Genomic DNA, 23,642 nt, shown 5'->3' on the forward strand with positions numbered 1-23,642 from the left:
CTACCTGTCTGCGAATAAACTATTTTGCTTGTAACATACGGTGATCTCCATGACTCTAATTCATCTTGTACCTTTTCAGCCTAAATTACAACTGAAATACTCAGGGGGAAATGGTGGCTAAAAGACCGACCGATCGGCGGGGCGGTACACCTGTGATAGTTCTAAGTTGTGAGGCCAGCAATTTCTGTCCCTTAAAGGGTCGGGCGACGCAAGGCTCTTGTAATCTGGTGCGAAGGGAACCCTTGGGCGTTATGACGCCGGTTCCTACCAAATTAGCTCTAAGGAGCCCAGACAATGCTACGCCGACCTGGGCTCGCAAATATCATGGCAGGTTTGCATGTATTGTGTTGATTGGACCCTCAGCCTCTGAGTTCTCCACCGAACTGAGATTTCAGCAGTAGTGCTAATCCCGGGAGCATCTATTGAGTAATGGTGGCGCAGGTACAAGTCGAATGTAATCACTCCCGAGGTCCGCGTAAGTTGCAAACCCAAATTTCTAAATTATATTTTAAATGGAGTCAGATAAACGAGTAAAACTATAGTAACCACTAAGCGTACAATACGACCCCGTTTGAGAACGGAGAATATTAAGAATTGTACTGATCCGTTTCTGGCCAGCTATAAGCGGGATATGGGGCAGGTCAATCCATATCCGACCCATGGCAACGGACCCAGTATATTCTTAAATATAATTGTGCTCTGTTCTTGTACGGAGGATAATAATTAACCCAACTAATGTTCTCCCAGCAACGCCAGAAGGACAATCACGCAAAACCCCCTTCGGCCCCCGCTAAATTCCGTCATTGGGTTAGCTGTGGGGTTTTACACTCTTATCCAGAGTGACGTACAACAAAGTGCATACCCATAACCAGGGATAAGTTCGCTGAAAGACCCCAGAGGGAAGTACAATTTCAACTGCTACCTGTACAACAAAGATGGGCCAATGATTTTTTATTATTTATTTATTTATTTATTTATTTTTTGAACAAAGAAACAAACAAACAGAGCAAAAGTGACCAAAGTTAATTATCCAAACACTGCTTACCTAGCCAACTAAAAATACCGATACACAAAGCAAGTCACAGAGACAACAATTAAGGTTCACAGGCAGGTAGGAAGGGATGGGGGAGAGGTGCTGCTTGAAGAGGTGCGTCTTCAGCTTGCGCTTGAAGGTGGGGAGAGATTCTACAGTTCTGACCTCAACGGGGAGTTTGTTCCACCACCGTGGAGCCAGAACAGACAGTAGTCATGAGTGTGAGGTGGAGGTTCGGAGAGGGGGAGGTGCCAAGTGGCCTGTGGAGGCTGAACGAAGAGGTCTGGCAGGGGTGTAGGGTCTGATGATTTTTTGTAGGTAAGCTGGGGAAGACCCCTTAACTGCTTGGAAGGCTAGCACCAATGTTTTGAATTTGATGCGAGCCATGACAGGCAGCCAGTGGAGGGAAGTAAGCAGGGGGGTGACGTGTGAGTATTTGGGAAGGTTGAAGACCAGACGAGCTGCTGCATTCTGGATGAGTTGGAGGGGTCTGATGGCAGACGCTGGGAGGCCAGCCAAGAGGGAATTGCATTAGTCCAGGTGGGACAGAACCATCGCTTGGACCAGGAGCTGGGTCGAGTAGGGGGTGAGAAAGGGGCAGATTCTCCGTATGTTGTATAGGAAGAACCTGCAAGACCGGGTCACCGCCGCAATGTTCTCGGAAAGGGACAGTCTGCTGTCCATCACCACGCCGAGGTTCCTTGCACTGGGTGACGGCGTTGAGTGTGGTATCCCCGAGAGAGATCCAGATGGGGAGAGGTATTAGCAGGGATGAATATCATTTTAGCCCCTGGAGACCATGCAGGCCTGTCTCAGACTCTTTTAGCCCCTGGAGACCATGCAGGCCTGTGTGTGTGTCTCTGTGTGTGAGTGTGAGTGTGAGTGTTGTGAGAACCCAGGTCACAAAACAGGCAGCAAAAGGTTTCAAGTGCAAAAACAGGTTAATTTATTTTCACAAAAACAGTGAAGGGCAAGGGGCGATGAGAAAGAACAAAAACACAGCCGTTTCAAAGCGTCCTACTGGTGGATTCCCGGTCTCGAAGCTTCCCTTGGCTTAGGGCACGGCACTACTCCAGGTCAGAGGCACACTGAATGAAAAAGATCGCACAGAAAGCGTTCGCACAGACACAGAATTCACCATAACGCGCGCGTTAGTGTGAGTGAGTGTGTGTGTGTGTGTGTGTGTGAGTGTGAGTGTGAGTGTGAGTGTGAGTGTGAGTGTGAGTGTGAGTATGAGTGAGTGTGTGTGTGTGTGTGAGTGTGAGTATGTGAGTGTGTGAGTGTGTGAGTGTGAGTGTGTGAGTGTGTGAGTGTGTGAGTGTGTGAGTGTGTGAGTTTGTGTGTGTGTGTGTGTGTGTGTGTGTGTGTGTGTGTGTGTGTGTGTGTGTGTGTGTGTGAGGACTACAGGCTGTCCTGTGCTGAGGCACCAGGATGAGGCAGGCAGGTTCCACTCAGCTCAGCCGGGTCCTTCCTGCCATTCCTTTACTTAATGTTCTGGGTTTGTTTCTAAAAGGCAGCATGTTTCTCACTATCGCTGTGTCTCTGTCAAACATTGAAAATCCTCGATAGTCACCCCACCCAGCTTTCACTTTCACAGGTACTTCCAAAGTCCAGTATGAAGGTAAGCAATGGCAGGCAGACGCTGCAGATTCACAGTGTTATTTTTTATCTTCATGAACTTCAAATTTGGTAAGAACTCTCACTTGCTTTGGTCGCTAGTTATAATTATGTGTTGTGTGGTTAACAAGTCAGAACCTTTTTTAGACATCTTTAACCATCTTGTAAATATGCCAGATGAATGTGCAGTTGGCTTTACTAACATAACCGCAAGGGCTGTAAACTACCGACCGCACCTACTGAGAGCGGTTGATAAAATCCTGTGTGATTTCTGCCCGAGGATGAGTCTGTGATCACAGATGTTGTGGATTGTGTTGAATGAGCCTCGATATTTTGTGCGGTTCACCAAGTGTTTTTACATTGCCGTGGAACATTCTATAATTTTTTTAGATGCTATTATACTCTGGTGTAGTATAATAGCATCTATTTTCAGAGACACTTAATATATTTCACCTATCCATGTTGGTGTAATCTAAGACTCTTAGTAGAGAATGGTCTCTGGTAAGAGACTGGTTGTTTGACAACGAAATGTCTTTACATCTGGGTAAGATGGAGTCCATTTTATTTGGCACTCAGCACAAGCTTAAGAAAAGTGATACAATTCAGGTACATGTATTTTGTTGTTACACTCATTTTTTTCATATTAAGGTTAAGAAGCTGATAGTTTCCTCATTAATCCAGTGCCACTTCCACGATGTCTGGTCTGCATGGTAAACTGCTCATTTTTCTACACTGGGACCTCCTCATGGAACAACCTGCATATTAAACAGAGCCAAACAAAGGCCCTTTTAAAGGTTATGGAGGCTTTGTGGGGCGTGCTGATGGTTCACTTTGAATCGCGACTTTAACCATGGGAGTGGGGTTGCAGTTGGGCGCTAACAGGTTCATGTTGTAATGCGTTTGTTTTCATCAATTTGATTGTTTCTATCGAGGACCACTTTGGAAATAAGTGTTTTCAGTAATGCTTTTAAGTGCTATCCTTATCCTTTTTGTGTGATGATACTCCGTTGAGTTGCTGTGCTTTTAATTTCCCACGAAAGATCTAATTTCATCGAATAAGACTCACTTTCACCCAAAGTGTAACATTTACAAAGCTAGGAGGTACACCATCTGTGCGTCTCAGTCAGTACTCCCTGTTCAAATGCTACATATCTACTGAGAAAGGAGTGACCTTTGAACTGTAGCAGATAAGAGTGCGTACTGTGGGTGTAACACCTTGCACCTGACTTCTATGGGCAATGCTGAGACTGTGTGCATTCATCTGGTTGTAAAAGCAATGGTGATTGTAATTTACTACTACTCTCATAGTTTCCTTGAGCAAAATCCTTTAACTATAAACCAAGAGAGGTAGAGTGCCATGAATGGGTTTGTAAAGAAGTTGTATAGGCCAGTGTGACTTGTGGTCTGCTGGAGAAGCAGATTGTCTCGGCCTGCTTGCTGGGGGAGAGAGCACACACCTGCTGGGGGAGAGCACACACACCTGCTGGGGGAGAGAGCACACACCTGGTGGAGAGAGCACACACACCTGGAGGAGAGCACACACACCTGCTGGAGGAGAGAGCACACACACCTGGTGGAGAAAGCAAACACACACCTGGTGGAGAGAGCAAACACACTTGCTGGTAGAGAGAGCACACACACACCTGCTGGAGGAGAGAGCACACACACACCTGCTGGTGGAGAGAGCACACACACCTGCTGGAGGAGAGAGCACACACACCTGGAGGAGAGAGCACACACACCTGCTGGGGGAGAGAGCACACACACCTGGAGGACAGCACACACACCTGGTGGAGAAAGCAAACACACACCTGGTGGAGAGAGCAAACACACTTGCTGGTAGAGAGAGCACACACACACACCTGCTGGTGGAGAGAGCAAACACACCTGCTGGAGTTGAGAGCACACACACCTGGAGGAGAGCACACACACCTGGTGGAGAGAGCACACACACTTGGAGGAGAGCACACACACCTGGTGGAGAGAGCACACACACCTGGAGGAGAGAGCACACACACCTGGAGGAGAGCACATACACCTGGAGGAGAGCACACACACCTGCTGGAGGAGAGCACACACCTGCTGGAGGAGAGCACACACACCTGGGTCTTGTTTATTAATCAGCCCAGGTTTCCACAGTACAGGGCGCCAGTTTAGTGATGGAGGTTTTATTTCAGTTTGTTTCTCCTTCAGTTCAGGGCACACACAGATTAGTGAAACACAGAGGCAGGGCTCAGCAGACAGATGCCTTTGTTCTTTTAGTTTCTTGTGTAGGTTTATTATTTTTTTGCCTGGAACCCATGAGGGGGAAGGGGGAAGACATTTTATTTTGTATCTTGTATTGGTGTTGGTTTCATCACCTAGTGTCAGCCCAGGAACCAAACTGAACAAGCCTCCACCTTTCAGCTTCTCAGTTCACTGTGCCTGTAGACCAGCTAACTTCAGACTCACTCATGAACAGACTCTGTACAGGGCAGACATTTTGTTTCTCTTCTGACAGGATTTGCATATAATATACATTCATATTTCCTGTAGCAAAATGTTTCCAGACTTTGGTGTGTTTTTAAATTTTTAAAATGTATTATTAATTAAGTGAAAGAAATGAAATGGTTCATAATCCACATCAATGTCTCTCTCCCCCCTACTTTTCTGCAGGTGATTTCACACCTGAGCTCATTGTCCAGTCTGATGGGAACTTCACACTACAGCTCAATGTTCAGGGTCCCATGGAGGACATTTTGTGGAGGTGGAATGGTAATAAGGTGGTTGAATTCTACCAGAAGGGGGTGCGTGACTATGGGAAGTTTCAAGGACGGACAATCCTGGATGTCACAACAGGAGCCCTGACCCTCACACATCTCAGAGAGTCTGACAGTGGGGAGTATGTGGGTGAGCTGCAGGTCAAAGGAGAACTGAAATACCATCATCAGAATGTGACAGTGTTTGGTGAGTTTGCTTCTACAGAATTACCTTTAATCACAGAAATCTTATCCAAAAGTTCTCCAAATAATGTTTATTACTGAAATGCATTTCAAGTAATTTTTGTGGAGCATCAAAAAATATTTTTTGTCCATTGAATTCTTAATTATTTCAAACTTCAATACTTGGTCTGTAATCACACAGTTATGGGTGTGAATATGGCTACGCAAAACTCCAGTTATTCCCATAGTTTTGAGTCCTCAACCTGGAGAATTTCAGTAAAAACCTTTACAATCTGAAACTCCCTGCTCTCTCCAACAGGGACAATGTTGCCTTAATTGCCCTACTTTCTTAAAATTAATCGGAGCCCTTCAGAGGATGTAAAAGAACAAACCTTCTGGATGAGAGGTGGCATACCTCCTTTATCATAAACTCTGAGCTGGAGTTCTAGCTCATCGCATGAATACTAAATATGTGCCCAAACTCATACATCATGGCCGAGCAGGTTTCATGGAGTTCTGACTTGCATCTGACAATATCCGATGACCTCTCCACGTGGTTCATTCTGCCAGAGATGCCCACTCCCCATGCGTGGTGCTTTTGCCTGGGGCTTTTGCATGGTGCTTTTGTTTGGCTGGAGTAGAGGTTTCCTTGGAGGTTTTGGGTCTGGTCACATTCTTAGGATAACACTTTTGTACAGCAGGCCTTTTGCAATGGTGCTAGGGAATGGTGTGTGCTCTCCACAGTTCCCCATTTCCAGAGGCACTCGTCAGGGTTGTCCACTTTCACCCCTTCTGTTTGCTCTGGGGTTGCCAGTGGATGTCCATTGGGGCTGGTGGGTGTTGGCCATGCTCAACATGAGGTATCCTTGTATGCTGATGATGTCCTGTTATTTCTTAATGATGTTACCGCTTTGTTATCGCATATTCAGGTAGCAGTTGAAATTGTACTTCCCTCTAGGGTCTTTCAGCGAACTTATCCCTGGTTATGGGTATGCACTTTGTTGTACGTCGCTCTGGATAAGAGCGTCTGCCAAATGCCAATAATGTAATGTAATATTCAGTCCAGATGTAATGAGTTTGGTGCTGTATTGGGATGCTGGGTGAACTGGATGGAATCTGCCGTGAGGAACTCAGGAACGGGTGGAAAGGCCCCCACAGACACCAGTGCTTTGGTGTTGATGACCATTCCTCACTCCATCTGATCGCCTTAAACAAAATGTGTTTAAACAGATAGAGGCTGATCTCAAAATGTGTTTAAACAGATCGAGGCTGATCTCAAAATGTGTTTAAACAGATAGAGGCTGATCTCGGGGGGCCAAGCCCTCTGCAGCTTGGGGTCTCCAGTGTTGAGTGGTTTTTCCACACATTCATTTCCAACGCATTAATTTTTTTACCACTGTGGCTCCGCTTCACCCACCAGATAGATATTAGACCAGGGTTCAAACTCTAATGTCAAATATGATTGGGAGAGGCAGACATCCCAGAATTAAACTAGAAACCTGAACATATAATCATCTGGAGGGCTTTCTGTAGCCAATTTTAAAATATATATTTTTGGTTTTATTTTATATCCAATTACAACTTGGACAAATCCTAATGCATTTCATGGAGATGTAGTGAAGAAAGGCTGGTACATCCCCACACTGTTATATTCCTGAGTTCTGTCTGTTACTTTATCATTGTTTATTATCGTTATTCTTGTAATGTATTATTGTTCATATTCATGTCTGTTGTTCTGTTTTGATATTCATTAGTCTTTGCACTTGTCTTCCCCTGTGATGTCTGAGTCTGAATGTTTACTAGCCCAGTCACTCCCCTGTCTGCGTGCCCCACTATTTGTAGATGGCACTAATATACTAATCCCAACTAACATAGAATTTGTACAGTACTAATTATACAAACACACTAATATGTTTGTCAAACTAACAAACTAACATTCACTAGTTTTGGGTATTTGTAATTTAAATCACGTCACTAACTTACTAACGCATCTTCAGTTTCAATTGTGTTCTGTAACTCCGCCTCCCTATTCTATCACTGATTACTTGCTTAGTTTCAACAAAGTATCGCACCTGTCTCTCCTTATCTCTGCATCTCCCGATTCTCTGGAATTGTCTACTCTAGTCCGGAGCCGTTTGTATTACATGCGTCTTTGTGAATCCAGTCCGCGTTTTCATTTCCCCCTCGTTATTGTCCTATTACCCTTTCATGTGTCTCACCTGATGTTTATTTGGTAGACCGCCCTCACTCCCATGCCCCGCCTTGTTTGTCTCATTCCCCTGTGTATTTATACCTGTCCTTTTCAGTTGCACCTTGCTAGATCGTCTTGTCCTGTTTTGGAGTCCTGAGCCCTTTCTTCCTTCCCCCAGTTCTAGCCCCTTTGTTCCCGAGCCCTTATTTCCTGAGCCCTTGCCCTTGTGGCATTCTGTCTTGTTTATTTTTGTATCTGGATTTCCTGTTTGACCCCTGCCTGCTTCCCTGGACTCTTCTTTGGTTTTTGTGGATATCTGTACCTCTGCCTTGTGTGGACTGACCCCCTGGTTTTTTATCTTGGCCTGTGTTTTGATGACGCTCTGTCTGCCCTTCGTCAGCCTTCATTAAACCTGCCATTTCCCCCCCCCGTGTCTGCTTCTGGTTCCTCTGTCCTCCCTGTCGTGGCACACACTCTTCAGGATGTAATCCACTCACTCCTCCGTGATCAGCTACATTGTGATTATGGGCCATAAACTCGTATCTTCTCACAATTTGGGGAAAAGTGAAGAAACATACAAAGAGCCACTCCCATATTTCATAGTTATTCACAGTTTACAGACTCCCATCCTCAATTGTGTTTCAGAACACAGGGAATTCATACCTGGATGCCATTTCTGAGTGATATAGCCTCTGTACGTTCCAAGATTTAAAATCACAATACGACCTACCTGGTACATCATTTTATCACTTTTATCTATGTTTGCATTTGACAATGAAAGGTTACGGGGGCCCCTGAGAAACAGAGCTTCCCACATGTGATACATGCCATTCTGGAAGAAACAGAACACGGGGTTTAATCTCAGCCCTTTACACATTTCTGCTTAGAGCCTTATACCAGTGGTGTCCTATCTTATCCTAAAAGGGCCGGCGTGGGTGCAGGTTTTTGTTTTAACCCAGCAGTAACACACCTGATTATACTAATGAACTAATCGTGGTCTTTAATCAAGACCTTAATGAGTAGAATCAGCTGTCTTAGTCCTTGCAATATCATTTGGGGCAATCTTTCATGTGTAAACTGAAAATCCTGAACAACAGCTAATTTAGTACCACTTTCACCGAACACAACACCTTGAAAACATCACGTAAGAAGCCTTTGTTTCCCATGTAGATGCTGTAAATAAACCTACAGTCACCTGCCAGGTGAACAGGACCTCAGTAACCCTGCTGTGCTCTGGGGACGACAGACCTGCCACTCAGTACAGGTGGGAGGGGCCTGCCATAGAGCCCCAGCCAGGGCCCCAGCTGAAGATAGAGGCAGCAGAGACATCTGACTCAGTCTACACCTGTGTGCTCAACAACCCTGTGAGTGAGAGCAGAACAGAGCTTCCTGTAAAGAGCTGCTTCCCTGCACCAGGTAAGGCCACACAGCCATGTAGGGCCTGATCACAGGCCTGCTGTCCTGCTGCAACAGCTAATCCTCACTTCACAGGTTTGGACAGCTGCTCCAGTAATGCAGTTCTGTGGTCCAGGGGTTTAAACCTGAGGTTGTAACTCCAGCTGAACACACTGACGTTGAAACAAAGTTTAAAAGGTGTTCATGTTCTGCAGTTCCCCTGTGGTTACACGCCTCTACTGTCTAGTTTTGTAGGAGAAAAAAAGATTTTTGTTTCTGTAGCCATGGGAATCCTGTGGGTCCTTTGAATCCCAAAAAATGGCTGAGCTTTGTGTCGTATCTTTTTCTAACATGTTCTGTTTTTCTTTCTGTGTTTAGAAAGTTCCTCTGTCATCATTCCCTTCGTCATTGTCCTCATCATCATCTTCATCATCATCATCGCGGGATTAATTTACTATAAGAAGTGCTATAAAAGTAAGTGTCTTTCCAAATAACACATTCAGTTATATTAATAAGTGCATTAATGTGCAGATCCCACTGTTTCTGAAGCAGTTACTCAGGACTGGGTTCAGCAGGATTGCAGGTTGTCATCATAAAAACTGCACAATCACTCTAAATACTGTAGGACTTTCAAAGCACATACATTACCGTAAATATATGTAAAAATTGGTGATGACTATGATTATACTGCTGTGAAAGATGAGTAATCAATCTTCTCATATTGTAGAAAAGACAGGACTGAAAGGGGAAGATGTTGAAGCTGGAATGGAAGGTAAGCTGTAGAACAGTGTTACTCACTCTGGACTTAGAGCTGCAGGTGATGATGTCACTGCTACTGTTACTTTATGACTGGATTTAAAACACAACTGTAACTGGAGGTGCTCCAAAAATAAATATCTTATTGAATACTAGTTTTAGCCTTTACAGGAGTCCATGAGAAAATGTCTCTAAATCTCATATTTGAATACTTGAATACTGTGGGCCTTTCAAAGATGAGTAATCAAACTTTCATATTCTCATATTGTAGAAAAGGCGGGAGTGAAAGGGGAAGGTGTTGAAGCTGGAATGGAAGGTAAGCTGTAGAACAGTGTTACTCACTCTGGACTGTAACTGGAGATGCTCCAAAAATAAATATCTTAATGAATACTAGTTTTAGCCTTTACAGGACTCTCATATGTTCCTTTTTATAAACTTGAGAAAGAGGCATACTCCAGGTGAAACTAGAAATAAATCAAGTGTGTGGAACATTTCTATTGAAACAGAAAAACAACCGCTATCACTGACAGACACTGAAAACCATGAGGAAACTACAGGAGGTAAGGCAAATTAATTCTGTGTTGAACACACCTGGTCTCAAAATGAAACAGAAGTACTGTGATTCCTCTGGAAAATAGCTCTGAGCGACAGATTTGTGGGTTATTGCTGTTTTTGGGGGTATTTATTTTACTTATACTAATGAAAAACATTGATGGGTTATACTACACAGTACTGCAACATTTGAATCAGTGATACAAAACAATTTGATGCTACTTCAAATAAACAATGATATCTCAGCAATGACTCAAATATCATTGAATTAATCATATATCCAAGATAATATTTTCTGGAGATGGTGTTGACATTATTACCTAACTTTGGTGAAAATGTATTCCATTTTTGAATCAAGTTTTATTATTGTTCTTTTAGATTAGATAATTTCTCTCTGACCAACAGTAATGGAGATAAGGCAAGTCAAAGTCATGGAGTCACGCTAACTAGTGCTAACTGTTAGCCCTGATCTCCCAGGTTATCAATTGGAGACACATTTTATTTGTGTGCTTTTCCCTTGTTGAAATATTTCTGTCTCTGTTCCTCCTCGTCCCTTTTAGGTGGGTGAAGTTGTTTCGGCAGCAGTGATTGAAGAAACACTCAGTCAATATAACTAACCAATCATTGTCTCTCTTAACCCGCCTTAATATTTTCTGGTACCCTATGAAAGCTGAGCGGTCCTGTCCTTTCATCTCTGTGATGAGTCAGGCCTGCAATCACCAAACAAAACATTTCCCTGTGAAGACGCACACTACTTCATTGTTCTTCATCAGAAACCGGAACATTTTGTGACTTGTGTCATGGCCTTTTAAACACCTGATTAGATGTAGTTCTTGTACTTTGTGTGCAGCTCAATACGTCAGAACGTACACACAGCCCGAAGCAACTCTCAACAGCACTAGAATGATCCTCCAAACACCATGACTCATCATTACAGCACTAAACAGCATCTAAAATATAGTATGTACAGTAGATATATAGAAACATTTAGAGAAAGGGTATTTATGCACATGATTCTCAATGTCATTCTAAACATTCATAGTTTCAAGAAGAACATTTTGATCAAACTTCAACACCCTCCATTGAACTCATGGGGCTCTGTCCAACCGCTTTGTTTCAACTTCAAATCGATCGAGGTCCATCATCCTTAAGGAAATTCCAACCCATTAAATGTTCCTTCTCAGAGCTAGAAGGTGAAGTTAGGAGGCTCCAGAAGTTTTCTTGAGCAAGAAAACATGAGCGCATCCTCTGTGGAAGTATTTTTTCAACAAATGACCGACCTGTGGACCCACCGCTCCCTGTCTGCCACATCTGTACCTAATGCAGCTTCAAACTGACGTTTGACGGAGCAGGACATTTTCCGCATCCACATTTTCTCCATTCCCTGATCTTCACCTCCTTTTCTCCCTCCCTCTCTGCCTCCCCTGATGGGGGGAGGAAGGGGCAGGAAAGGAGGGCAGCAGGGAGAGATACGTGTTTGCAAAGAGCCCTCAGGGCTGGAGTGATCTGGCCTTGCATTCAGTATAAGTGAATAAGGACAAGATGAAGGAACATGGGGCTACATGTATATCCAACAGGTGACTGGCTATGTTGCCCATCCCCATTCACATAAACCTGCTTTAAATGGATAGTATGCTTAAACAAAACACATTGAATTTATCAAACCGTGATGATTAAGACATTACATTACTGGCATTTGGCAGACGCTCTTATCCAGAGCGACGTACAACAAAGTGCATACCCATAACCAGGGATAAGTTCGCTGAAAGACCCTAGAGGGAAGTACAATTTCAACTGCTACCTGTACAACAAAGATAAGGACGAGGGCCAATTTTTTTTTTTTTTTTGAACAATGAAACAAACAGCAGAGCAAAAGTGACCAAGTTCACTATCCAAACACTGCTTACCTAGCCAACTAAAAATACCGATACACAAAGCAAGTCACAGAGACAACAATTAAGGTTCACAGGGAGGTAGGGAGGGATGGGGAGAGGTGCTGCTTGAAGAGGTGTGTCTTCAGCTTGCGCTTGAAGGTGGGGAGAGATTCTATAGTTCTGACCTCAACGGGGAGTTCGTTCCACCACCGTGGAGCCAGAACAGACAGTAGTCATGAGCATGAGGTGGAGTTTCGGAGAGGGGGAGGTGCCAAGCGGCCTGTGGAGGCTGAACGAAGAGGTCTGGCAGGGGTGTAGGGTCTGATGATTGTTTGTAGATAAGCTGGGGAAGACCCCTTAACTGCTTGGAAGGCTAGCACCAATGTTTTGAATTTGATGCGAAGACAAATAAAACATATTACAGTGTGTCAGAAGTAAGGAGAAAGGGTGATTGGTTCCTGGCCTTGATATGAAGCAGGATCAGAGACTCACCTGTGAGCCTCCCTGTGTTTGTACAGTGCTCACCACATGCAGATATGTCCTGTGTTTCTCCAGGAGGAGTTGAGGACAGAGTGAAGCCACATGGAGACATGATGAGGCCAGCTCAGGCCCATGATGAGCATCAGAAGGCAGCTCTGGCTGAGCAGCACAGAGGGGCTGATGGGAGAGCTGCACTTTCACAGGAGGAGAGTCAGACAGGTGAGTACAGAGAAGCAGCAGGTAACCTGCCCATCACCTGCTTTACATCATATTTCATATTTTATTTCTCCACAGAATCACTAAATCTGGGGGAATATTCTGCAGAGAGAGGAGTGAAGACTGAGGGAGGGAACTCACCTAAACTCCCCTCCTCTGGTACTGTCCCGTTCAGCACTCCTGTGTCTCCATCTGCTGCTCCACCCAAAACAGGACATGAAGAGGACACCACCCACACCCCATCTGCTGCTCCACCCACAACAGGACATGAAGAGGACCCCACCCACACCCCATCTGCTGCTCCACCCAAAACAGGACATGAAGAGGACACCACCCACACCCCATCTGCTCCATCCAAAACAGGACATGAACAGGACACCACCCACACCCCATCTGCTCCATCCAAAACAGGACATGAAGAGGATGCCAGGATGAAGCTTCAGGGGAGAAGCAAGAAGGAAGAAGAAGAGGAAACAGCAGGAGCCAATAAGAAGCAGAGAGGGAAAGTGACACTTGACAGCAGAGGCCCTAACATTAAACATGAGGCTCGGCGTGAGGAGAGAGAAAGGAGTAGGAAACAGAGGAGGAAAACAGGAGCGGGATCTTCCATTGAGCTCAACAGTGATGGAGCCCACAGAACACCTGATGGGAGTGTTGGGGTTTCACAGGAGAGTCAGACAGGTGAGTACAGAGACACAGCATGTAACATTCTCAATGAGACACGCCCACAGGTAACATTCTCAATGAGACACGCCCACAGGTAACATTCTCAATGAGAGACACCCACAGGTAACATTCTCAATGAGAGACACGCCCACAGGTAACATTCTCAATGAGAGACACGCCCACAGGTAACATTCTCAATGAGAGACACGCCCACAGGTAACATTCTCAATGAGACACGCCCACAGGTAATATTCTCAATTTGAGACATGCCCACAGGTAACATTCTCAATGAGACACGCCCACAGGTAACATTCTCAATGAGAGACACGTCCACAGGTGATTTTTTTTGTAAATCACTTGGATGAATCTCCTCCCGATTGTCATCCTGGCATGCAGCATGCATTTGTTTTTCAAAGTTGTTAAAAGAAAGTAGCCATTCCATAGACATGGCCCCAGTCAGCCAATGAACTTTCAGGGGGTGTAGCTTTGCACAAAAATGCTTATTAATCACAAATGGTTTGATATTAAAGGATATAACTTGTTCTATCCAGTGGCTTCAGAAGGTATTCAGACCCATTCACTTATTCCAACACTTTATGTTGTAGATTCAATTTTAAATGAATAAAATTGCTCATCAATCTATTCTCAATAACCCACAATGACAAAGTAAATTTTAGCAAATCTATTGAAAATCAAAAACTGAAATCTCTTATTTACCATACAGTGGGGTCCAAAAGTCCTCCCAAAACAGGACATGAACAGGACACCACCCACACCCCATCTGCTGCTCCACCCAAAACAGGACATGAAGAGGACACCACCCACACCCCATCTGCTGCTCCACACAAAACAGGACATGAAGAGGACACCACCCACACCACATTTACTGCTCCACACAAAACGGGACAGGAAGAGGACACCACCCACACCCCATCTGCAGCTCCACCCAAAACAGGACATGAAGAGGACACCACCCACACCCCATCTGCTGCTCCACCCACAACAGGACGTGAAGAGGACACCAGGACTCCGCTTAAGGGGACCTGGAGAACCAAGAGGGAAGTCGAAGAGAATGAAGAAGAGGAAGAAGAGGAAACAGCAGGAGCCAATCAGACAGCAGGATCCCAGAGGCAGAGAGAGGAGAGGAGGGGGCAGGATGGAGGTAAAGATGAGGGAGGAGCTCAGCCCAGTGGGGCAGGAGGGGGAGGAGATGAGACCCCAACAGCAGATCCAGCCCTGGAGCTCAACAGTGATGGAGCCCACAGAACACCTGATGGGAGTGTTGGGGTTTCACAGGAGAGTCAGACAGGTGAGTACAGAGACACAGCAGGTAACATTCTCAATGAGACACACCCACAGGTAACATTCTCAATGAGAGACACGCCCACAGGTAACATTCTCAATGAGCCACGCCCACAGGTAACATTCTCAATGAGAGACACACCCACAGGTAACATTCTCAATGAGAGACACGCCCACAGGTAACATTCTCAATGAGACACACCCACAGGTAACATTCTCAATAAGACATGCCCACAGGTAACATTCTCAATGAGACACGCCCACAGGTAACATTCTCAATGAGAGACACGCCCACAGGTAACATTCTCAATGAGAGACACGCCCACAGGTAACATTCTCAATGAGACACACCCACAGGTAACATTCTCAATAAGACATGCCCACAGGTAACATTCTCAATGAGACACGCCCACAGGTAACATTCTTAATGAGAGACATGCCCACAGGTAACATTCTCAATGAGACACACCCACAGGTAACATTCTCAATGAGAGACACGCCCACAGGTAACATTCTCAATGAGAGACACGCCCACAGGTAACATTCTCAATGAGACACGCCCACAGGTAACATTCACAATGAGAGATACGCCCACAGGTGATTTTTTGTAAATCACTTGGATGAATCTCCTCCCAGGCCGATTGACATCCTGGCATGCAGCATGCATTTGTTTTTCAAAGTTGTTAAAAGGAAGTAGCCATTCCATAGACATGGCCCCAGTCAGCCAATGAACTTTCAGGGGGTGTGGCTTTGCACAAAAATGCTTATTAATCACAAATGGTTTGATATTAAAGGATATAACTTGTTCTATCCAGTGGCTTCAGAAGGTATTCAGACCCATTCACTTATTCCAACACTTTGTGTTGTAGATTCAATTTTAAATGAATAAAATTGCTCATCAATCTACTCTCAATAACCCACAATGACAAAGTAAATTTTAGCAAATCAATTGTAAATCAAAAACTGAAATCTCTTATTTACCATACAGTGGGGTCCAAAAGTCCTCCCAAAACAGGAAATGAACAGGACACCACCCACACCCCATCTGCTGCTCCACCAAAAACAGGAAATGAACAGGAAACCAACCACACCCCATCTGCAGCTCCACACAAAACAGGACATGAAGAGGACACCACCCACACCCCATCTGCTGCTCCACCCAAAACAGGAAATGAAGAGGATGCCAGGACGCAGCTTCAGGGAAGAAGCAAGAAGGAAGAGGAAGATGAAGAGGAAACGGCAGGAGTCAATCAGAGGCAGAGAGAGGAGAGGAGGGGGCAGGATGGAGGTAAAGATGAGGGAGGAGCTCAGCCCAGTGGGGCAGGAGGGGGAGAAGATGAGACCCCAACAGCAGATCCAGCCCTGGAGCTCAACAGTGATGGAGCCCACAGAACGCCTGATGGGAGTGTTGGGGTTTCACAGGAGAGTCAGACAGGTGAGTACAGAGACACAGCAGGTAACATTCTCAATGAGACACACCCACAGGTAACATTCTCAATGAGACACACCCACAGGTAACATTCTCAAAGAGAGACACGCCCACAGGTAACATTCTCAATGAGACACGCCCACAGGTAACATTCTCAAAGAGAGACACGCCCACAGGTAACATTCTCAATGAGAGACACGCCCACAGGTAACATTCTCAATGAGACACGCCCACAGGTAACATTCTCAATGAGACACGCCCACAGGTAACATTCTCAATGAGAGACACGCCCACAGGTAACATTCTCAATGAGACACGCCCACAGGTAACATTCTCAATGAGACACGCCCAGCTGCTCCTGGTGATCCTCTTGTGTCAGAAATGAAGAAATCAAAATGAGATGGGAACTGGCCGGTATTTGCCAATTAATTAAATTCGTACTATGACTTTGAAATAATTCAGTCTACTTGCTCTCTTATGAGGCCAGTGCAATGAACCATTATATTACATAATTGTTCATGGCTTCCCATCCACTGGGAAGATTAAAAATGAAACACAAATTCACTGTGGTGGCTTTATCGAGAAAGTAAGTAAATCAAAGTCTACTCATGAATAAAATTGTAAATTCATTACCTATGACTTGTACACCACCATGGAAATCTCTGAAATTGCCAGTGATTATATGAAACCCTCTAGCAAATTATATTATGTTTACCTGCACTGTATGTTACATTTATGTACGAAACCAGTGGGGAAAAAAAGTATGTCATATTTTCAGCGTTGCCAAATGCATGTTACTGTGCCTGTGCAATGTAATATCTGCAGGGTTAAAGTGTATTGTCTGTAAAAAGTCTAAATGCTCTTCTTACAACCATGGCTCATTCATCGGCACAAACCTTGTTTACAAAAGGTGAGTGTGATTTCTTCATGTGGTTTCTGTAGGCTACATTCAACTTATCCTCCTCACTTAACCCCTTAAACCTGCGGTTTTTCAGGTTTATGCTTTAACCACTGTTGTCCCAGCAACAAGTTTATTTAAATTGTGAAATCCATTTATGAAACGGAATGTCCTGTCTTTCTCCTAAAACATCGACAGTAAAATCTGGCTAACCGCGTATGAAACACCTTCTGCCCTGTGCTGTGTGTAATCCCTGCTAAGACTCTAATTGGTCACATGGTGGCACTATAACAGACATCTGAAGATGCATGAGATCTGAACTTTGAAAGCAGAGAACTTGTGACCCATTTGAAATATTCACAAAATGTGGTACATAGACACACCTCCTCTAACACATTTTCCTCTACGTTCAAACAAGTCTGCCATATTGGATAATCCACAATTTAGGATTTTTTGGGGGGAAACAGATGGATGAATCTCCTCCCAGGCCGATTGAAATCCTGACGTGCAGCATGCACTGCTGCTTGCTGTTTTATGAGTATGCAGTTCTAGTCCAAATCCAGCACATTAATTAACACTGTACATGACATCATAGGTCATGAAGAGTTGGTTGTCTGTGGTGTACCTACATGACAAGCACAAACAGAGGCCATCTAAATTAATTGTAGATCAATCCCTGATCACTCCCTACTCCCCAGCTAGACCACTCCGGTCTGCTAGCTCTGGTCGCCATACGGTTCCCTCTCTACGAGCACCTGGGGGTCGAGCTTCACGTTCACGCCTGTTTTCTGTTCTGGTTCCTCAGTGGTGGAATGACTTGCCTACCACTGTCAGGACAGCAGAATCCCTCCCCCTATTTCGACGCAGACTAAAAACACACCTTTTGAAACTCTACCTTAGTCCTCCCTCCTGATTTCCCCCGCCCCCCCTTTCTGATATCCCTATCCTCCTTGTCTAACCCAAAAAAAAAAAAAAAATATGGCACTTATGATGACGACTATATGTTTAGAACAGCATTCCATGTCTATTTTCCTAGTTATGGATGTGATGCTTTGACTTGTGGAAGAACCTATGCACTTGTAAGTCGCTTTGGATTAAAAGTGTCTGCCATTGAAAAAAATGTTAACGTAAATTTTAAATGGATAAAATTGCTAATCAATCTTTTCTCAATAACCCACAATGACAAAGTAAATACATGTTTGTAGAGGTTTTAGCAAATCTATTATAAATCAAAAACTGAAATCTTTATTTAACATACAGTGGGGTCCAAAAGTCTGAAAGCACTCGTGAAAATGCTTATATTTTGCATTCTTTTCTAATTTCATTCAAATGTTGTCATTCCAAATGATATTATCCGCAAAACAGTTTTGAGTGAAAAGTTTGAATCTTTGAAAAATGTCTGAATTTCTTGGTATTTGGTATGTCCCTCAGCTTTTATGGCATATTCCTTGGGAATATCCATGGTCCCTCTGGGTCACCCCCATCATTTAAATCAATGGGGACTGGCAGAGATCCCTGCTGGCACGGTGCATAGCACTTCAGCCTTAGAGCAAGAAGGTCCTGGATTCATATCCCGACAGCGCTCTTTCTGTGTGGAGTTTGCATGTTCTCCCTGTGCCTGTGTGGGCTTCCTCCACCACAGTCTCTGTGCTCAATAATGCTCTGTTGCTTGGACCCAGGGAATTACTGCTTTTTGTTATATTTAAAGATGATCCAGGTGTTGTCCAAATCCAGCACATTCATTAACACTGTACATGACATCATAGATCATAAAGAGGTGGTTGTCTGTGCCTGGCACATAGCCACCTAAAGGTAATGTGCCAGGCATGCATTTATGTCATATTTTATATTTTATATTTTATGTCTCTACAGAATCAGTAATTCAAGATGAAGATTCTGATGATAGCCTGTAGCCTACCGCCCAAGGTACATGACTTGGACCCAGAAGGTTGGTGGCTCAAACCCCAGTGTAGCCACAATAAGATCCGCAAGGCGGTTAGGCCCTTAACCCCACATTGCTCCCCTGCTTAGTCTCATCGAGAGAGAGAGAGAGAGAGAGAGAGAGAGAGAGAGAGAATAAACACAAAGGTCTACTTCCACACGGGAGTGGGGTCAAAACAATGACTAAAACAGGAAGGGCAAAGAAAACCAGTTTCAGTTTGTTTTGTGTTCGTAGGTTTCAGGCAGCTTAGGTTTGTTTGTTTCTCACTGTTTTAGATAGTTGGGTCCAACTAGGGAAGATAATCCCTGGAAGACTCGACTCTTTTGCTTTGGCCCTGAGGTGAGGGAAAGGGTTTTTTTTTATTATTATTATTATTATTATGTTTTATTAGTAGTTGAGTTTAGCTGTCCATACTTCCGCCTGACCATCTTGGACACTGAATTGTGCTAAATTCTTGTTTCTTTTGTAACATTTTAGCTTTTTGGCTTCATTTTTTGATTGATGTCGACTTTCTTTTGGCTGATTTAGTTCTGTGTTATGATCCCTGGCAGTCCCTGGTTACTGTAAGTTTTGGGACTTAATGCAAACAGAAATATTTCTCATGTAAAACCAAATCAGCAAGCTAGTTAGTTAATTTTAGTAACAGCAAACTCAAATCATATCAAGCAAATGTTTCCACATTATCTAACCAAGCTACCTATAGGTTACCTGAAACACTGCCAGGTTCTCATAAAGAATAGCAACATATTGTACCACATTGAGATGTTAAAATATTAAAAAAACTTTTCATTTTAACTGAGACGCTGATGTTCTTTTACTGCATCTCCATTGTTGTAGCTCTGAACTTCTGCTTTCTCCCTCTGTACATGCCATGGCGTTGAAGTGTAAGGCCTACAGACGCAAGCTGTTTGATACCCACTTCATGCCTGATCCTGCTGCTGTTTCTCAATTGCTTAGCTGCAGTTCCCCAAACCCAAACCTCATTCTCAAAACTCTGAGTGCAATTCCCAAAAGAGTTACACAATTTCTCATAACAAAATACCATCAGTGCAAAAGAACCTATAACACTGAAATGTTAACCACATGTGTCCAAACGCACAGAGCTGGTGAATCTCTACAGCACTGTCAGTGGCTCTCATTGGGCATCCAGCCTCTCCTCCCTGTGAGACCTCAGCACTTCATCACCCCTTACGCCTCAAAGCACAGAGGGAGACCTCACTGCATGTCACAGTCAAAGCACAGAGGGAGACCTTACTGCATGTCACAGTCAAAGCACAGAGGGAGACCTCACTGCATGTCACAGTCAAAGCACAGAGGGAGACCTCACTGCATGTCACAGTCAAAGCACAGAGGGAGACCTCACTGCATGTCACAGTCAAAGCACAGAGGGAGACCTCACTGCATGTCACAGTCAAAGCACAGAGGGAGACCTTACTGCATGTCACAGTCAAAGCACAGAGGGAGACCTCACTGCATGTCACAGTCAAAGCACAGAGGGAGACCTTACTGCATGTCACAGTCAAAGCACAGAGGGAGACCTGACTGCATGTCACAGTCAAAGCACAGAGGGAGACCTCACTGCATGTCACAGTCAAAGCACAGAGGGAGACCTTACTGCATGTCACAGTCAAAGCACAGAGGGAGACCTTACTGCATGTCACAGTCAAAGCACAGAGGGAGACCTCACTGCATGTCACAGTCAAAGCACAGAGGGAGACCTCACTGCATGTCACAGTCAAAGCACAGAGGGAGACCTTACTGCATGTCACAGTCAAAGCACAGAGGGAGACCTCACTGCATGTCACAGTCAAAGCACAGAGGGAGACCTCACTGCATGTCACAGTCAAAGCACAGAGGGAGACCTTACTGCATGTCACAGTCAAAGCACAGAGGGAGACCTGACTGCATGTCACAGCCCCCCTCTGCAAGCCTCAGCTGTGATCCTCACAACCAGCAGTGTGTGAGTGTGTGAGTGTGTGAGTGTGTGAGTGTGTGAGCTGAGGCACCAGGATGAGGCAGGCAGGTACCACTCAGCTCAGCCGGGTCCTTCCTGCCATTCCTGTACTTCATGTTCTGGGTTTGTTTCTAAAAGGCAGCATGTTTCTCACCATATTAATATTACTCATTGGCAGGATATTAGATTAATATCTACTCCAAGTTGGCCAAGGCCGTGTGCTACATGTGTATATTGTGTGTTTGAACATCCCAGGGAACCCAAGGCTGTCCCAGGCCAGATGGCAGATATAATCCCTCCCCTGGCTGGAAACTTTCAGAACCTGAGTTTATTAGTGTGGACATTCAGCCTTTCTATTCCCTGCACAGAAACCTTCAGAACCTGAGTTTATTAGTGTGGACATTCAGCCTTTCTATTCCCTGCACAGAAACTTTCAGAACCTGAGTTTATTAGTGTGGACATTCAGCCTTTCTATTCCCTGCACAGAAACCTTCAGAACCTGAGTTTATTAGTGTGGACATTCAGCCTTTCTATTCCCTGCACAGAAACCTTCAGAACCTGAGTTTATTAGTGTGGACATTCAGCCTTTCTATTCCCTGCACAGAAACTTTCAGAACCTGAGTTTATTAGTGTGGACATTCAGCCTTTCTATTCCCTGCATAGAAGCCTGCTTGGAGCTGGGGCACCATTGGCTTTTCAACTTAGTTAGCTTTTTTGTTGCAGGGGAATTATAAAAGTGACAAACAGCCACTACAGAGAGCTCTGTGGAAAATGGCTCTGGTGAACTGCTGATGAAGCCAGGATCTCTCTGTGAAAGACAGGTGCAGCTGTTAGAGAGTAATTACATTCACTGTTTCAGCCTGGATCCACCTTCTACACAATTTAGAAACAATGCATTCTGGGGTGGGTGGAGTAGGTGTGTCCATCTAATTAGCATAACGTATTCTCTACCCAATCAGGTGCCTGCAGTGTTCTGTGTAGTATTGACACATAGCATAATGTATCAGAGCACACAGAAACATGACATGTATTGGGGCACACAGAAACATTACTCTGTTAATAGCACAATAAAACAACAATCTTTTCACAAAGAACTGGTGTACATTAATGTAATATAATGTAATATAACATACAATATACATAACACACGCTTACATAAAAAACCGTGACATCTAGTTAACTTCAAACACTCTTTCTTTGAATTTCGCAATACTATCCATGGCTATGTGAATATTATGATCTAGAAATAATACAAATGTCACACACTGAAGACAATTGGCTCAAAGAAACAGAATTATTTTGCTGTGGTTGACATTTGGGTCATATCCGTAATCTTAAAAAAATATTTTGGAATATCTGCGTTGATAGAACTCTCTTTCTCTGCATTAATGCGACCTCTTTACGCACACACACACACACACACACACACACACACCATTTATGAAGAAAAAGATGTACAGAAATGGATTGTAGCAAGAAACATGGATTCAGTGTCAGTGTTAACATTACATTACATGACATTATTGGCACTTGGCAGACGCTCTTATCCAGAGCGACGTACAGCTGATTAGACTAAGCAGGAGACAATCCTCCCCTGGAGCAATGCAGGGCTAAGGGCCTTGCTCAAGGGCCCAATGGCTGTGCGGATCTTATTGTGGCCCACCAGGATTAGAACCACTGACCTTGTTAACATACAGTCCCTTCAAAAAGTATTGGAACAGCAAAGCCAATTCCATTGTTTTTGCAACAAGACAAAATGTTTTTGTAGATTTCTGAAGTCATCCACCTGGACCATCATGAGTTACATCATCAGTGAAATTGAGTGAGCCCAGTACAGGAGCAGCCATGCCAGCCCAAGCCATGACACTTCCTCCACCGTGCTTCACAGATAAGCTCATCATCAATCCATAAAACGTTTGTGGCTTATCTCTGTATTTCTACTGATGAGTGGTGTGCATCTTGTGGTATTGCCTCTATATTGCTGCTCTCTAAGTCTAAGTCAAACGGTTGATTGAGATGCCTTCACCCCTGACCTGTGGAGATTTTTGTGATGTCACTGATTGCCGTGTGGCGATTGTTTGTGATGTCACTGACTGGCCTGTGAAGATTGTTTGTGATGTCACTGACTGGCCTGTGGAGATTGTTTGTGAGGTCACTGACTGATGTTTTGGGTTTTTTCTTCACAGCTCTCACAATGTTTCCGTCATCAACTGCTGTTGTTTCCTGATTAATGTCTGTTGCTCAGTACGCTAGTGGTTTCTTTCTTTTTTGTTGTACAAGCTATCCCCAATGCTTGTGCAATAGCTCTGACTGATTTCCCCTCTTTTCTTTTTTTTTTTTTAAAGATATTTTTTAGGCCTTTTTCAGCTTTTTTTATTGGACAGCATACAGCACAGAGAGACAGGAAGAACGGGAG

The 23,642-nt window shown here is 44.3% G+C and overlaps 1 protein-coding gene across 1 annotated transcript in view; it reads left to right on the forward strand.

Annotated features, from left to right (window-relative positions):
• Positions 1–23,642, forward strand: part of LOC133123698 (uncharacterized) — a 67,622-nt gene that overhangs the window by 17,926 nt on the left and 26,054 nt on the right. The window contains exon 6 of the mRNA XM_061234176.1: positions 5,306–5,596. Within this exon, the coding sequence (XP_061090160.1) occupies positions 5,306–5,596 (291 nt within the window). The remainder of the gene's footprint in view (positions 1–5,305; positions 5,597–23,642) is intronic.

Source organism: Conger conger, chromosome 3 (genome assembly GCF_963514075.1).
Source record: "Conger conger chromosome 3, fConCon1.1, whole genome shotgun sequence".
Classification (NCBI taxonomy): Eukaryota; Metazoa; Chordata; class Actinopteri; order Anguilliformes; family Congridae; genus Conger; species Conger conger.